The sequence below is a fragment of the Sphaerodactylus townsendi genome, linkage group LG17 (genome assembly GCF_021028975.2).
Source record: "Sphaerodactylus townsendi isolate TG3544 linkage group LG17, MPM_Stown_v2.3, whole genome shotgun sequence".
NCBI lineage: Eukaryota > Metazoa > Chordata > Lepidosauria > Squamata > Sphaerodactylidae > Sphaerodactylus > Sphaerodactylus townsendi.
This window is the reverse complement of record NC_059441.1, coordinates 22,050,385-22,068,723: the sequence shown is the minus strand read 5'-3', so window position 1 is coordinate 22,068,723 and position 18,339 is coordinate 22,050,385. Positions and strand designations below refer to the sequence as shown.

General features: G+C 49.2%; 1 protein-coding gene across 1 annotated transcript in view; it reads right to left on the bottom strand.

Moving 5' to 3' along the window:
- The window catches only part of AGBL1 (AGBL carboxypeptidase 1), a 554,681-nt gene that overhangs the window by 348,889 nt on the left and 187,453 nt on the right, over positions 1-18,339 (bottom strand). Inside the window, exon 17 of the mRNA XM_048481859.1 lies at positions 16,704-16,884. Within this exon, the coding sequence (XP_048337816.1) occupies positions 16,704-16,884 (181 nt within the window). The remainder of the gene's footprint in view (positions 1-16,703; positions 16,885-18,339) is intronic.

The following is an 18,339-nucleotide window of genomic DNA, read 5'->3' as shown; positions in this document are numbered from 1 at the left end:
TCCTAGGGGGAGCAGAATGTCAGGATGCCTGGTAGTTGGGATGTTTGTGGGGCTGCTTGATGCATTACAAGGATGGGGATGGGATGACATTCACTGCTTTGAACCGCCAGGTGCTGGTCAAGGCCATACACGGTGGTTTTAGTTTGTGCTATCTCACTGCGTATTTTCTCAGTACTGTTCTCGTGTGTGTGTGTGTGGGGGGGGGGAATGTGGAAACATATTACTGTCTGTTGCACAGGAAAAGCCAGTCTTGGCTTTTCCAAGCTGTCCTCCAGATCATGAATAAACCTCTGTTCTCTACGTGGAGTTTGTTTCAGTTTTTGGGGATCTGACAATAAGCCTCTGCCACTCAGTTGGAGGAGTGGGGAATCAAACCCGGTTCTCCAGATTAGAATCCACCTGCTCTTAAACATTTGCAAAAGATGACTTGCATCTGTTGTGGTAAGGTCCCACCTGTAAAGGATTCAATGATGTTGATGGTGAAGTAACCTTGAGTGCATTCCACAGCCCGGGCGATGGGCCAGATGCATCGGCGGAGACTTTATCTTTGCGCGGGAGATGAAGCCTCTGTTCCCATGGGAAGCAGGAAGGGGGGATGGGGTGACTGGTATTATAACCTGTGCTTCTGGCGGGAAGTGTCATTCCTGCCACTGCGTGTACTTGAGCTTTCTAAGATGTCTTAATAAATGGACTTTTACTCCCAAAGCCTTTTATTTCAAGGCCTATGGAATTCCTTACATTGTGGCAGGAACTCTAATTCATCTATATTCTTGTGCAGTGGACCTCTTTGTCTTGGCGATGGAGAGGTTGAATTTTACTTCGCGAAGGCGCGGTAGCCCCAAAGAGGGTTCCCGACCTTTCCCTTCTGGATCTGGAGGAACCAGCAGGAGAACGGGCTCGCTTGGTGGCTCTTCCCCGCCCCTCGTATCAGCACGAAGTCTTCCTTTACCCGTTGGAACGTAGGGACGGATCGACGACGATGGGGACTTCCATGAGTCGCTTAGCTGTCCATGGATCGAGCGCCTGTGGATCGGATCTCTACCCGTTTCGGTGGATTACAAACCTCAGATGCAACCTGTCATGGAGGAGACGGGCTTGACCACCTTTCATGCGGCAACCCAGGAATCCATTGAACGATTCCTGGACTCTCGTGATTTTGGTGATGCTCCCAAAGAACCACCGCGGCACAGCACTGGGGCCCGTCCAAAGGACACCGGGACTAAAACCTGGCATTGGGAGGGGTATCCGTACCGCTTCCCAATCGGACCCCCCCCAATCCCGGCCAGCGACCGCACTCTGAGGTGCCTCGGGAGCCACCGGTGGCTACGGGCGGCTACGGTGCCTCCGAGGCCTCGCTTCCAGACGACGAAGAGTCCGAAGAAAAGCCTGCCTTCCCAGTTGACCGGTTCTCTCCCATCGAGAGAGGACTGGGATGAGGAAGTGGGACGACTAAGTAGATGCCCATAAGCTGCATGGAACCGTGGAACGCCAGCTATGGGAGGAGGAACGGGCACAGTTGCAGCAAGAGCGAAAACCTGCAGAGGGACCGAGAACAGCAACGCTAAAGAAGTCCAGCTCGAGTTGGACCGCGCCAAAGACGCTACTCCAACGCCAATATGCCCAGAATCTGTCAGTCCATGATAAAGTCCTGGGAACAGTCCAGACTGGATTTACAACGGCAACGCCAAAGCGCCTGTAGGCTCCGCGACGCAAAGTGAACTCACTGGACGTCCTTAAACGGGACCTAACTGGTTAAGTTAGAACGGGAAAGCTGCTTTGCATGCGCACCAAGATGCATTGACCGCGAAGGAGAGGGAGCTGGCTGCTGGAGAGGGAACTAAGGAGGCAGCAGACCAGGGTCCCAAGTTGGAGTCTATGCTGTTACTGATCATGCCGGGTGCCAGGGGCCACGCATTCCGTCCTGCTACAATCTAAACGCCAGCTGCACCGCCAGCTCCCCGATTCGCCCCCCCCCGCATAACAGCTGCCTGCTCAACCTGCTCAACCAGTTTAACCACTCTCCCAGCAGGCGTTTAGAGCCGCTCTAACGGGCTACTATCGCCCCCCGATACCAGCCCGCTTTTGATGGGACCGCCTAAACTTCCCTACTTCATCTTTGCAACTCAATGCCCACTTGAAGACTATGATGATCTATACCGGTCTGAACGCTAAAATACGGGACATCGGCTCAGTCCTGGATGGGCAGCAGCCGACTGGTTCGTGACTGTTTTGGATTTGCAGGATGAGGACTCGTGATAGTGCCCGGTGATTCCTCCAAGCTTTAAGAGCTGCCAAGATCCAGGCTGAATGAAGCTATTCGCACTATCAAAACCATCCAGCAAGGCAACCGCCCGCTTGCAGAATTTGTCCGCGATTTCGCGGGCGCGGCTGTTCGACTTCCTCCTGAGTGGCCTGAACGCATGAAATGCTTAATACTTCGGATGCTGTGGACAGTAAACTACGGAAACGTAAGCTTTTGATTCGGATTCCTCGCACTATTGCAGATTGGATCCAGTTGGGGTTCCTGGCGGCCTCTCGCTTTGAATACGCTGCCAAGGAGGCCGCCCACGCCCTAAAACCACTACTGTGTCCACCAAATCAAGCTCCAGCCGCTTCCTACCAAACCATCTCTGAACGCCGTCGCGACTTCTGGGTTGTGTCTTATCAAGGAGGCCAGGTCATCTAGTCACTAACTGTCCCAAGAAGCAAAACCAACCGCCTAACTCCAAGACTCCATCGGCCAAACCACCACGCGAGGTGGTCAGGGCCGCCTTCCCACTGGTCTCGTCCCTAAAGCGGTGACCGGCTGGGCCACCCAGAGGAGGGGAAGCAGCTGTTTGCCTTTCTTCAGCCACCATGGACATGGGTTCACTCCTGACGGTGAGTGAAGCTGCAGCCCCATTACTGTTCAAGCATTCTGGCCAACCCCGCTAAACACACTCGCATTATAGCTTCAGCCCTTGTGGATTCCGGGCGTTCCCACTGCTTAATGCGTCCCCAGGTGGCAGAGGAGCTAGGTCTAGATCGAATTCCCTGGCTAAGCTCCATACCATTACTCTTATGATGGACGCAGCCCCCGAAACGCGGTATGACCGCCCAGCATAAACACAGCCGTCTCTTCCTCCGGCCACCATTGGGAGAAATTAGTTTCATTCTTGGCCAGTGGCCAAACAAACACTCCATAGTTTTGGGCATGCCTTTCTTATCGTTTCATGAACCAAAATTCTTCTGTACAGAAAGGATCTTAGAATTCACTGATCCTCCCTGTGGTGAACACATGAATTGGGAAGAAAACCCAACGTCTCCTGACACACACCCCTGCTTCCTCAGTGATTGCTCCCATTCCTATTGGACATCCCACCCGCATATCAGGATCTTAGCCAGAGTTTTTCAGAGCAGGAATGCGATCAGTTGCCACCTCACAGAGACACTGACTGTAAAATTGTCATACAACCAGGGGCACCTACCCAAGGGTAGAATCTACCGTGATGAGTCCCAATGAGGAGAAGGAACTGCCTTCTTAGATAAGAACCTTTGCTCGCTGGTTCATACGGCGGGCTACCAAACACACACACGCTGTTCCCTGCTTTTGTTTGTCAAAAGAAAGATGAGGCCTTTACGTTTTGCACAGATTATCGAGGTCCACGCGGTCTCCTCGTCCAATAAATATCCTTTGCCTTTGATCAAGGACCTTTTTTAGATGCACTCGGCAAAGGCCGCACTTTTACTAAATTGGACTTGAGAGAAGCTTCTTACAGAGCCACAATTGCTGAAGGATATGAACACCTGACCGCGCTTAACACAAAGTTTGGACAATTTGAATATTTAATAATGCCATTCGGTTAAGTGGGCCTCGGAGCTTTGGCATGGCCCTTATCAACGGTTCTCCATGATTTACTGTACAAGGGAGGTTGTATACTTAGATGACGCTTTAATTTACCTCGCAAACTATAGAAGAGCATGAAATATTGGTTCGAGGTATTAAAACGCTTTGCTTGACAACTCTCTCTTTGCCAAACTTCCAATGCTGTTTTCATCAGACCTCCATTGACTATTTGGGTTACGGATCTCGCCTCGAGGGCTTAACAATGGATCCTGCTAAAATTGAAGCAGTCCTCCAATGGCCTGCCCCCACCAACCGCAGTTAACTCCAGTCGCTTCTTGGTTTTGCTAATTTCTATCGTGATTTTATACCCCAATTTGCTGAACTGACCCTCCCTCTCACAGACCTCTTACGCACTAAAGGTAAAGATCCACTGTCCGCTAAGCCCGGGCCCCCCCTTTCTGGTCTGAGAAATGTCAAACAGCCTTTCAACTATTAAAATCTGCTACTCACCGAACCTATCCTGAAGCACCCTGACCCAGATCTCTCCGCTGTGGTTCACGTGGACGCCTCGACAAAGCTAGCAGCCCTGTTGCAGAAAAAATAAAGATAGTAGACTGGTTCCGTGCTTATTTGTCTAAAAATTCTCTGGTGCCGAATTGAACTGGACTGGGAGACAAGGAGACTGCGGCCATCAGGGCAGCATTCTCTCCACTTGGCGCCTATTGGCTGAGGGGGCTAAACACCCTTTCAAGTTTGGTCTGGATCACAAAACCTGGCAGCCCTTTCCACCCTCAAGATGTCCGCAAAACAACTTCGCTGGGCCGCATTTCTCTCGCTTCTCTTTACAGTTCATTTTTCCTGAAAAAACCAACAACTGGCTGACGCTTCCGCGCCTACCCGAGGGGTGGGGCTGCCTTACGAGACATTCCACGCACTGTTCTTACCCCCTCCCAGTTAGGGTTGGCTTTCGTCACCCGGATCTCAACGCCCGCCTCCACCCCCCCCGCTCCCAGTCTCGCTCCTTTCCTGCGGGAATTGGAGGAGGCGGGCTGCATGAGCCTCCAGCGCCGGTAAGGAGACTCCTGCGCTGGAGAATGGGAGTTTGGGCGGAGGGGGGGAATGTTGGTACGTGCCCCCCCTCCAGCAAGTTCTTGAAGCTTGCCAATGCCCGCTCAGCTGGACATTTTGGCTTTTGTATGCAACTCTCTGCACTTAGTCTCACCGGGTAGTTTCTGGTGGCGCGCAATGCAAAGACATTGAGGCATACATCAAAGGCTGCTCTCGGTTTGTGCAGAAGCCAAAACCATCCCGGAAAGCCCCATGGACTGTTGAAACCTCCCGTAGCTTCCCTACTCTTTGGGAAGTCATCTCCATGGATTTCATTACAGATTTGCCCGGAAGTCATGGCAACACGGCTCTGTGGGTGGTGGTAGACTTATTCTCTAAGCAAGCCCATTTTATTCCATGTGCTTCCATCCCTCCGTTCTAAGCTGGCAGGCACGGCTGTTTATTCAACATGTTTACCGTCTCCATTCCGCCCCTGTTGTGGTCTCCGACCGCCCCCCCAATTTATCTCAAAATTCTGGAAAGCGCTTTTAAGTTGTTGGGGCCGCCCAGCTCATGCCGCTTCCTACCACGCTCAAAGTGACGGTGAGACGGAGAGAACTAACAGAACCCTAGAGCAATATTTACTTGTTACACCTAACTACCACCAAGACAATTGGTGCGAAGCTTATTCCGCTTATGAAACGGTCTATAGTAGTACAAAGAAAACCCCTTTGAAATTGTGTCTGGTCGCCCTTCCCGCCGCTGCCACAACTACCCACAGCCGCTTTGGACCCCCCCAGAATTTAACAATGGATTTCATCCCTAATGAGGGATGGAAGTCGGTCCAGACTGCCTTACAACAAGCAAAGGACTCCCAAAACTGTAAGCGGATAAACACCGCCGATTTCTGTATTCCTGTATTTATCTACAAAATCTCAGAGACGCGGCATAAATATTCCAAACTTGGCAAGAGATTTGTGGGACCCTTTCAGATTACTAAAGTGATTAATGATGTCACTGCCCGCTTAGATTTGCCTAACTCTCTTAGTAATATCCATCCTGTCTTCCATTCCAGCTTCTGCTCAAGGAGGCTCTCTGCCTGGATGCAAAGTCCTTGGTAATTTACCCGGAGAGGGGTCCCCACCGACTATTATTGATGGCCACAAGCACTACGTAAATTGACGCTTATCCTGGACTTCCGCTTTTAATCGCAAACGCTTGGCAATATTTAGTTTCTTGGGTGATATTCCTCTGGGTATAATCAATGGGTTTATTCAAAACATTGAAGTCTCCCACCCTATTAAGCTGCTTTCCACCGCTTCTCCGCATAAACTCTGGGGAAGGGTCTTTAGGGGAGGCAGAGTGTAAAGGATTCAATGATGTTGATGGTGAAGTAACCTTTGAGTGCATTCCCCCACAGCCCGGCGATGGGCCAGATGCATCAGCGGAGACTTTATTCTTTGCGCTGAGATGAAGCCTCCGCTCCCCATGGGAAGCAGGAAGGGGGATGGGGTGACTGGTATTATAACCTGTGCTTCTGGCGGGAAGTGTCATTCCTGCCACTGCGGTACTTGAGCTTTCTAAGATGTCTTAATAAATGGACTTTTACTCCCAAAGCCTTTTATTTCTGCGTCTATGGAATTCCTTACACCACCTCTCCCTACATGGACCCCAGCCCCAGTTACATTTCACACAGCAGGCTGGATTTGTTATGTAGGTGTAGGTGTAGTGAACTTCTATGGGTTTGGGGAATAGGGAGGGACACGTGTCACTTGCTCGGGGGCAGCACATTAGCTTAGCATACAGAAGGTCCAACTTTCGGTCCCCGGAATCTTCAGTTGAGATGATGAGAAGGTGGTGAGAAAACAGCTATATGGGACTCTGGAGTAGATGATCTTGGCTTGATAGATGACTAGGCTGACTCAGGAAGAGGTTTGTGACTCAGTTGGTAGAGCATCCACTCGACCCACAAAGGTCCCAGGTTCAGTCCCCAGATTCTCCAGTTAAAGGATCAGATGGCCAGCATGGTGATCAGATGGTCAGCATGGTGGTTAGGATTCTAATCTGGTGGTGGTTAGGATTATAATGGTGGTTAGGATTCTAATCTGGAGAACCGGGCTTGATTCCCCACTTCTCCACCTGAGTGGCTGAGGCTTATCTGGTGAACCAGATGTGTTTCCGCACTCCTACATTCCTGCTGGGTGACCTTGGGCTAGTCACAGTTCTTTGGAATTCTCTCAATCCCTCCTAGCTCACAAGGTGTCTGTTGTGGGGAGAGGAAGGGAAAGGAGCTTGTAAGCCACCTTGAGTCTCCTTACAGGAGAGAAAAAGTGGGGTATAAATCCAAATTCTTCTTCTTCATGATATAAAAACTTCAACTGTGATAACCTGGAGAGCGGCTGACAGTCAGAGTAAACAATCTTCAATAGATTGATGGGCTGATCTAGTTTAAGGCCGCTCCACGTACTCCTGACAATCCCAAAGATGTATGCACAGGACGGTCTCTGTTGGATTTTGAAAACTGATATTTCAGCAGGCTGTACCTTCAAAAAGCCTTGAGCAGTCCATTGCTGAGAGGTGTTTTTCTCATGTGTTTTTAGGCTGTTAGCATTTAACTGCTCCTGGTTTTATGGGTTCAGTTTTGTTGACATATTGCAGCTTCTCAGCTGTTTGCGATATGGTGGTTTTAATGTGATTATGATTGCAAAGTGCTTTGGCTGGATATGGAAAGGTGGGGCATAAATTGTCGATAAACATTAAGCAAACTAATCTGGTGCGCCCTTTACGACATCTACAGTACAGCAGCCATGATACTGATCTACCTTACAGGGTTGTTGTTGCTAGAACAAATGTGATAATATGTGGAATGATCATTGAGCTTCATGAAAGTACAAATAAGTAGCGCAGGCTTTCCCAAGTGATCAAAATGTTTCCCATATACTGCCTTGGATCCAGCAAAATTGCCGGCATAGGAGATGAAGAGTTTTCAAAAAACTGAAATGTCCCATCTGCTTGGCATCATGGCCAGCTAGCAACACCTCCTGACGAAGCGAGGGAGGTACGTACCAACATTCCCCCCTGTGCCAAACCCCCTCTTTGATGCAAAGCAAAGCGTCAGTATCTTCCGGAGAGACGGGCAGGCGTCCCGCCTCCCGTAAGCGTTGCAAAAAGGGTGTGATAATATCTGGGCCGGGGGGGGGGGGTAGAAGGCATAACGGTGGGCGGCTTGGCTTTTGCCTGGGATCTAGTCACGGCCAACCCCAATTGTGATGGTGACAGGACGGTGCGTGGCACAGCTCGCAGAGATGTCTCCGCCCCCTTGGGAAGGCGGGAGAGCGCACCCGCCAACTTGTTGCTGTTACCCGGGAAAAAATGGACAGTGAAGTTGAACCTAGAGAAGAAATCCGCCCATCGGAGTTGTTTAGCGGACATCTTAGTTGGAGTAGACAAAGCCACCAGGTTCTTATGATCAGACCAGACTTGGAAAGGGTGAAGTGCCCCTTCCAACCAATGTCTCCAGGTACTTAGAGCTTCCTTAATCGCAGCAGTTTCTTTATCACCCACTGTCCAATTCAATTCTGGACCTGACAGCTTTTTGGATAAATAAGCACACGGTGTGAGTTTATTAGCTTTATTTTTCTGCAACAGGGCTGCCTCCAACACTTTGTCCGAAGCATCCACATGAACCACAAAGGGAAGGGTTGGATCAGGGTGTTTCAGGACCGGCTCGGTGGTGAAAGCTGTTTTGAGCTGTTGGAAAGAGAGCTGACAGGAGGGGGACCAATGCAGGGGGGCTCCTGGTTATGTAGCCAATGGACTGCGGCCTTTGGTGCGAAGGAGATCAGTGAGAGGCAATGCCAATTCCGCAAATTGGGGAATAAAGTCACGGTAGAAATTGGCAAAACCCAAAAATGATTGCAGTTCCCGACGCATAGTAGGGACTGGCCAATTTACAACAGCTGAGACTTTATTCGGATCCATCTCTAATCCTTCAGCAGAGATCCGATATCCCAAATAATCCATTTTATGTTGATGGAAAGCACATTTGGAAAGTTTAACAAACAAGGAGTTATCGAGGAGACGCTGCAACACAGTTCTAACCAGACTAACGTGCTCTTCCTCCGTTTGCGAGTATATGAGAACATCATCTAAATACACGACCACTCCTTTAAATAATAAATCCTGCAGCACCTCATTGATAAGCGACATAAAAGCCCCCGGAGCTCCGTTTAACCCGAAGGGCATTACAAGATATTCATATTGGCCAAATTTAGTGTTAAAAGCAGTGAGATGTTCAAAGCCGTCAGCTATGCGTACTCTATAATAGGCTTCTCGCAAATCCAGTTTTGTAAAGATACGCCCAGACCCAAGCGCATCCAGAAGGTCCTTGATGAGGGGTAAGAGGTATTTGTTGGAGACTGACACTGCGTTTAGACCCCTATAATCAGTACATAAACGGAGAGAGCCATCCTTTTTCTTTACAAACAACACCGGTGCTGCGTAAGTGCTTTTGATGGCCCTCCGAATGAAGCCACGAGCCAAGTTTTTGTCTAAAAAGGCTCGTAGTTCCTTCTCCTCAGAGGGGCTCATTCGGTAAATTCTTCCATTGGGCAGCTTGGCCCCTGGAACGAGGGTGATTTTACAGTCAGTGTCCCTATGGGGTGGCAGTTGATCACACTCCCCTTCTTCAAATACCTTGGATAAATCCCAATAGTCTTTCAGGACCCCAGGCAACTCGGGGGGGGGGGTGTATCACCTCAAGCGCCAAAGAGGCAAGCGGTTCAATGGGAGGTTCACCTTCATGCATATGGCCCCCACAGGGCAGATCGGTAAAATGGACTATGCGTTCGCTCCATTGGATGGTGGGTTCGTGGGTCTCTAGCCATGACATTCCTAAAACTATAGGGTGCCAAGCCACTGGAGTCAAAATGAAGCTACGCCTTTCCCAGTGCTCAGCACAGCGGAGGAGCACTGGCTCAGTTTTGAAACGGGCAGGACCTCCCCCCCCTAAGGGGCTTCCGTCCATTTGAGTGAATGGAATGGGCTTAGCCAGTAGCACCCGGTCCAACCCCAACTGGTCAGCTATTTGGGGGCGCATGAGACAATGAGAGCAACCTGAGTCTATGAGAGCTCGGGCTAAAATATGGGTATTCTTAACTGGGTTAGCCAGGGTAGTCATCAAAGTAATAGGAGCGCCACCTTCACTCACCGCATCTGGAGCAGGGTTGGTCTCCTCAGGAGGCACAGAGGAAAAACCGACAGCATCTGTGGCATCATATTCTACATCCAGATCCTCTGGGTCTTCTTCCACCAGTGCCTGCGACTTCCCCTGTGAGGCTTTACTTCCCGTTTTGCGCGGAGGTTTGGCGGCTGGTTTGCATGCTGGGCCTGATCCAGTCGCTTTGGGTTTCTTCGGGCAGTTGGCGGCCATATGGCCGGCTTCCCGCAGTAGAGACAGAGACCCAAACATCGGCGACGTTCTGAGGTGGTTTCTGAGGTGGACGTTCCGTCTGGCCGGCTGGCTCTTTGATAGGGGCACTGGGGCGGTTTTGGCGGTGGAGCCCAGTCGGTGTTCCTTTGAGCGTAGAAGGTTGGCGAAGGTTAAGGTTTATTTAAAGGATGACCCAGGTGTTCTTTTGAACACCAGCCTGCCTGAACATTGGCCATCAGGATGGTTTGCCGCTGGAGTTAACCTTTAGTTGTCTCTGCTTATTTACATATATAGTTTAGTTTGCTCTTTTGTCAGATATTGAGGAGCAGCTCAGTTCCCGTAGGCAACTGGAGTCAGAATCTGCATTCCGTGTATTGAGATTCCTGAAGTTTATAAAATAAAGAACTATTCTAAGTTACTTGATTTCGGGTCCTTCGTAATGTAAGGAACCTCGAAGGACCCGAAATCAAGTAACTTAGAATAGTTCTTTATTTCATAAACTTCAGGAATCTCAATACACGGAATGCAGATTCTGACCTTCCCCGAATCCAGTTGCCTCTTTTACGGGCACAACGGCTCCTCCCAAAACTCCCAACTACAATTCCCACGATAGAAAAAAGGCAAGCTTCAAACATATATGATAAGCGGAGACAGCAAGGTTAACTCCAGCAGCCATCCTGGGCATACAGCCCAGACCGTGGAATGTTCCAAGGCCAGGCTGGCAGAAAAGAACACAGATTAAACCACAACCTTACATTGAGAGCGATCATGCCTCCCACTTCAATCCATTCAGCAACCGTTCGAGGTTCTTGATGTAAGACAGCCCACTTACGGATCTCGGGATCGACACCTTCGAAGAAATACTCGCATTTCATACGGTCAGGCCAATCAGTAATTTTATTGGCCACCGCACGGAACTGGCAAGCAAAGTCTGCGAATGGACGGTTACCCTGCTGGATGGTTTGAAGGAGCTTCTTGGCCGTGTCGGCAGCATCTCTATCCTCGAAACGAACCCGAAGCCCTTGAAGCAATTCCACCACAGAATTTAATTCTTCAGCATCCTGCTCGAACAACTCAACGAACCATTCAGCAGCATCACCATCAAGCACAGATCCAATGTCCCTTACTTTCTCCCGCTCAGAACGGTAGAGATCATCGAAATCCTGCATGTGGGTGTCCAATTGGAGGATGAAGTAGGGTAACTTGGACGCAGTACCATCAAAACGAGCTGGTATGCGTGGTCTTGGATAAGCACGACCAGGAGGTGGAGCAGGTGGAGGCGTGAGCAAGGCCGCGGGCGGAGGCGCTGGCAAGGCCGCGGGTGCTGGGATCGGGGCCGGTTGGGCACGTAGGGCTGGCGCTGTGAAGGCGCTGCTGGTTGGCAGTGGGGTTCAGGCTGGATTGCTGGCTGCATGTGTGGGGGAGCAGGTCCTCCTGCTTGCGTTGCCCGCCGAGGTTCTGCGACCTGTCTGGCACGGGTTTCCAAAGTGAGCAGTTCCCTCTCCCTACGAGCAAGTGCCACACGCTGCTGTTCGATTTCCTCGCGATCACGTAGGAGTCGTTCCCGTTCAGCTCGTTGCAGTGCCGCGTCAACCTCCCCTTGATCACGAAGAGCCCTGAGAGTTAGTTTTTCCCGTGACAGTTCATGTTTGGACTGCTCGGCGAGCAAACATAACTCTTTCTCCTGTCTTTCTCAATCTTGTTGAAGTTGAAGATAGAACGCCTCTTTTTCCCTCTCTAGTTCATCAGAAAGATGAGGTTGCTGTGGGTGGCGATCATCTGGGGGGGAATCGTGGGCTTGTTGCCATTCCCGGACCTGCTGCCATCTAATATTTTCCAGGTCCTCCTGTTGATGCTCACGTTGGAACCCGAGATCCTCATGGCCAAGCAGCTCTTCTTGCCCCCCATCTCCGGAGGAATCAGTCGGATCTTCAGGTTCGTCAGGAAACGATAATTTGAGTCAAGATCCACGCCGCGGTTCGACCGCCTCACGTTCTTTTTCGGTAGCCAGTGGCTCAACCATGTCTCCTGGTTGGGGGGGCCGCAAAGTCTAGAGACTCACGGATTGGAACATCGCGGGTAGCGCTTTTGGGTCTCGCACCGGTGCTCTGCCAATAATCCACAGGAGGGGGGTCCTCCAAGTAACGATCCAGGAAACGTTCCAACGATTCACAAGCAGAACCGTGAATCGTTGATAATCCAATTTCCTCCGTGACCTTGCGCATTACGGGTTTGTAATCCACACGTTGGCGGGTGGCGATGTGCTTCTCTGGTGGAGCACGATCCATACACATCCCTCCACCAAGGTCCACAATCTCCCGTCGCGCCCCGAGACATTCGGATGATACAGTGCGACGGGCCACCAGGGTGGCTTGGTCAACTTGTTCCTGAAGTTGCAGGAAAGCCATGCTGTGACTAAGCCGAGGTCTGGAAAGGGCGACCAAGGAGATGGACTCCGAGGAATCCCTAGGAGCAGTGGATGCAGGGCGAAGCGAACCAGAAACCTCTTTGGGGGCTACCGGTTCCTCCTCATATTCTGAATTCATCGGGCCCTTAAATCCCAACTTCTGCATGTCGGAAGACACCAGAGTTCAATCAGGAGAAAATTAATTGAAGAAAGATGTGAGAATTCGCATAATGTAAGGAATCAGAAAAGTCCAGACCAACAGTAACCTTAAAAGCTCTTTATTGAACTGGCAATCATGATCTTCTACAGACAATGCGAATTCTGACCAGACTCTCCCAAGCAGCCGCTTTTTACGAGCTGGCGTTTTCCCGTGGAAACCCCAACCCAAACAATCCTTCTTTCCCATCCTACTATTCCCACCAAGGACAGATTCACACAGAACAGTAGCAAGCACGCAGCAAGGCCAAGCAAGAGATAAAGATGGGTCTGGACATGACGCCGAGAAGCAGGAATGTAGCTCCAAGGTTGAATCGGGCTTCTAGCAAACCGAACCAACCTTACAGGGTGAGAGTGTGTGACTAGCCCAAAGGCATTCAGCAAGTTTCCATGGCATGAATGGGGACTTGAACCAAGTCCTCGTCCAAAACCACTATTCCTTATTGGTTCTCAATACCATCCTGGCTGCTAAGTTGCAGGCTTACAACAGATAGACTAATAAGGCCCCTTCCACACATGCAGAATAATGCACTTTCAATCCACTTTCACAATTGTTTGCAAGTGGATTTTGCTATTCTGCACACCTTCAAAGTGCATTGAAAGTGGATTGAAAGTGCATTATTCTGCATGTGAGGAAGATGCCTAAGAGACTGATCAAAGATCTCCTTAACAGCTGGTTTAAAACATTGTGATGATTTTCTTTTGACTGCACATTATTGCACATTACCTTCCTCGAAAGACACTTTGGTATTGATGGCACTGTTATAAATGATCCAGCCCCTCCCCATCGCTCAGGTTGAGCAATGTATTTTAAAATAATTTGCCAAACAACAAACGGTTTTCTTCGGTGTTAATCAGTCAAGAGAAATGGCTTGTCTTCATTAAATACCCTCACACCATCACTTGCAACTGAGCTGTTGTAATATTTATGTTAATTGGCTAAATAAGTGATTAACTGATTAAAAGGTAGCCAGTTAATATAGCCAAAAAGGCATTAATCAGCAAATGGCCTTACTAAATACAAACATGGATAATTATCCAATGGCTTAATGCAAACATATAATTAAGAGGGGCAAGACAGGAAAATCTCATCTACGATGCCACTGGCCAAGGAACTAAGTCATGGAATATTGACAATGACCGAAATTAGTATATGAAGCTGCTGATTCTCCATTGGAAATAATGAGACGCATTTTCACAATAGCCGTTTAAAAGTTCGACAGCGGTTTGCTCGTGTTGTGGGCAGTTTGCCAAAGATGATGCTATCACAACCTCATAAGAACATAAGAACATAAGAAAGTGCCTGATGGATCAGACCAGAATCCATCTAGTCCAGCACTTTGCTACTCGCAGTGGCCCACCAGGTGCCTTTGGGAGCTCACATGCAGGATGTGAAAGCAATGGTCTTCTGCTGCTGCTCCTCCTGAGCACCTGGTCTGCTAAGGCATTTGCAATCTCAGATCAAGGAGTATCAAGATTGGTAGCCATAGATTGACTTCTCCTCCAAAAATCTGTCCAAGCCCCTTTTAAAGCTATCCAGGTTAGTGGCCATCACCACCTCCTGTGACAACACACAACCTCACACGGACTCCGTCCCTGCGGCCTATTACAGTGAGATGAATTCAGAAAAACATGGACAGCCGTGGATGAGAAAATCAGAAACCATCACTCCAGCCAGCAGGCTTTTCACCATTTGGGGGGGAGGGGGAGAACAAGTCCTATGAACAGCCGCAGTCTATCTGTAAATTAAGAGGAGGATCCTTTCAGCGCTCGACGCTCTTCAAAAGACACAGCTGCCCTGAACTTCCAACTATTTCACAAAGCTTTACACCCTATTCACCATAGTAATCAAGGCAGGTGTACAACAGGTAAAGACCAAAGTAATTACACCAGTGCGTACATATACTCACAAAATGAGTAATATTTAAACCAATAATAAATTGGAATACAGTTCTATCTTTGTTTTTCCAGTAACAACTCAAAATATTGTCCATATAATTTAACAGGTAAGCATGTAGGCTGTTTGGCTATAAAACCTCTGGATTTGGTTTTTCCACCCAGATGTGCAGAGGTTTCATCTGGTGAATAACCACGTTTTGGAATTAAAATGGACCGTTTTGGAATTAAAATGGACCGCAGCCCTTATTATTGAGGCAGAAGCTGGGCAAGCAAGAGGAGCACATCTGAGCAGCCGGCCAGCACCCATGGCTGAACCCCGGCACCAACCTCGATCCATACTGGAGAGGACAGAGAAGGCACTGGGCCACCTGGGCACCCGCCCGTTGTGGCCCCCATCCTGCTGGGGTGTTGGGATAGATTGCAGAGGCCTCCAGGGCATGTGCCATGAGACTGTCCCACGTTCCTCTTATGGAGGCCCCCCCTTCTTGGGCTAACCTCCTGTCCAGCCTCCAGAACTGCAACACTGGATTCACTCCATAGTGGAGGGATGGATCCTATCCTTATTGCCTTACAGACAACCAAAGACGCCCCAAAAAACCAGGCGGATAAGCATTGCCAACCTTTTCCGCTACAAGTCGATGACTGGGTGTACTTGTCAACCAAAAATCTCAGAGATGTCCATAAATATTCTAAGTTGGGACGTAAATTCATAGGGCCCTTCAAGATTGTTCAGGTTATAAATAACGTGACTGCTCATTTGGAATTACCTAAATCACTCAGCAAAATTCACCCTATGTTTCATTCCAGTTTGCTCAAGTGGGCTCCTGGTTTCGATGCCTGGCACGGCCCCCTGACCCGTCCTCCTCTGGTTCTGATTGATGGGGAGAAGCACTACGAGATCAATGCCATTCTTGACTCCAGAATGCATCGCAAACACTTGCAATATCTTGTTTCGTGGGTGGGGTTTCCAGTTGGGCATGATCAGTGGGTCTATGCATCTGATGTGCACACCCCTCAGTTGGTGGCTGCTTTTCACAAGGCCTTTCCTCTTAAGCTGCTGGGAGGGGGGTCTTAGAGGAGGCGGAATGTCAGTGCCTGAGTTTGACCTTGCTTCCCATCCCGTTCTGTTTCTTGGCATGGAGCCCGGCACACGGTCCGGGCTGAAAAGTTACTCACTGCATATATCTGATGGTAGAAATGTTAGACAAATTTGTTCTGTGTGAACACTTTTTGTTTTCTGTTTCTTTGATCTGGGAGGGGAGTGATGTTTTAACTGTTGTAGGAACTCTGGATGCCCAGAGTTCCCTTTGCTAAGCTGATGGATCTGAATAGCTATGGAACAAAGAACTGATCTATGGTCTCTATCTGTTCCTCACACTCAGCAAGTGATGTTCAAATATTATACTAAAGCTGGTTGGTTTCAGCACCAACGTACGATACTCAGTCATCTCCAGCTCTTTGCCATTTCTGCCAAAAGGAGACGGCTCTCTCCCTAGATTCTGTGCACTTTGTCATTGCCCCCCCCCCCAATTGTCTGTTACACAACTTCACTCTGTGATACACCTCTGTAACAGACTTTTCTCTGTAATACACCTCTGAAGATGCCAGCCACAGATGCAGGCGAAACATTAGGAACAATATCTGCCACACCACGACCACACAGCCCGGAAAACCCACAATAACCATCCTAGCCAAGTTTACCAACAGTCGTTCAGGCTTGGAAACAGATGGCCAATGACTGTTAGCTGGAAAGGTGTCTATGGAAATCAAACCAGCTTGAGATAAAGTCAGAACGGCTTCATTAGCAACAGCCACGCAGGTCTAGGAATGGGATAACATCCGCCCATAGATGCAGAGACTCGAGTCACCCCACTCACTTGCCGTTGATGACTCCATCCGGGTTCAGCATGGGAATGATCTTAAAGATGAAACAGCGCCTCAGGAGGTCTGCAATAGGGTCATTACTCAAGAGGAACTCCAGCGTTCCTTTCATTACCCAGCTGGCATTGCTCTCCCCAGGGTGGACACGGGCCATCAAGACCACGTAAGGACGGCCACCTAAAAAAAAGCACACAAGAAGTGTTTAAAAATCAACTTCAGTTTGAAAAAGGCCAAGGCAAGTATCAAGTCATTACTGATGACACAGAGCAGCTAGTTTTGACCCTATGTCAACAGTATGATGCAGTGGTTAGACTTTTGGACTAAGAGACCCACATTCTGAGCCCCACTCTGCCATAGAGCTTGCTTGGGCCGGTCACATGACCTCAGCCGCAACTACTTCACAATTGGTTGTAAGGATGTGAGAATGGCAGCAGAATGTCTGCTGCTTTGAGTCCCATTGGGGAGAAAGGTGCATAAATGAACAAATTTTAAAAAGCTCGCTTCCTGGTTCAGCACAAAGATGTTCAGCTGCTGATTGTGGTGGGTTTTCCGGGCTGTGTGGCCGTGGTCTGGTGGATCTTGTTCCTAACATTTCGCCTGCATCTGTGGCTGGCATCTTCAGAGGTGTATCACAGAGAGAAGTCTGCTACACACTGTGTCCAGTCAGCCAGCCACAGATGCAGGCGAAATGTTAGAAACAAGATCTTACCAGACCACGGCTACACAGTCCAAAACCCCCACAACAACCAGTTGAACCAGGCCGTGAAAGCCTTCGACAACACGTTCAGCTGCATTTTTCTCATTGCCAAATAATTTTGGTGGCTTCACCCACTCCTTCCCTTTTCTTTCTCACTCATCTCTCCCCCCCACCCCCCCATTGTGGTGATTTAGAGCTATTTTGCAGTCTTCTTGCCAAATGAAACCAATGGGATTGTACAGTTGTGGCCAGAAATTGGACTCTTGAGGGCCTCTAATGGACAACAGCTGTAAACAGCGCAGAGCCAAGTCCAATGTGCACGCTCTCTCGTGCTCTCTCTCACTCCAGTCGACAATTACAGCTTGAACCATTCTTATTTCTTCTTGGCAACACAGGGGGAAAAAGCACAGGATGTTAATTCAAGCCCTTGCTCCAAGTCACAGATGCCTTGGTGTGACTATGTGTCAGAGATAAACACCTAGAGAAGGAATAAATATCCCGTCTCTGTTGCAATCCTGCATTTTGTAATGTGTTCTCACAGTCAGATTCAAGGATCCCCACCCCACCCCCGGTGTGGTGCCCAAAGGTCTTGAAAGCTCTTACCCCAAAAATCTTGTAGGTCCCTGAGGAGCTACTGGACTCAGATTTTGCTTGGTATAGTGGTTAAGAGCAGTGGACACCAATCTGGAGAACTGAGTTTGATTCCCTACTCCTCCACCTAAGTGGCAGACTCTTATCTGGTGAACTGGATTTATTTCCCCATTTTTATATTCCTGTTAAGTGACCCTGGGCCGGTCACAGTTCTCTCCAAATTCTCTCAGCTGTACCTACTTCACAAGGTGTCTGTTGTGGGGAGAGGAAGGGAAAGAAGTTTGTAAGCCCCTGTAAGTCTCCTTACAGCAGAGAAAAGTGGGATATAAATCCAAACTCTTCCT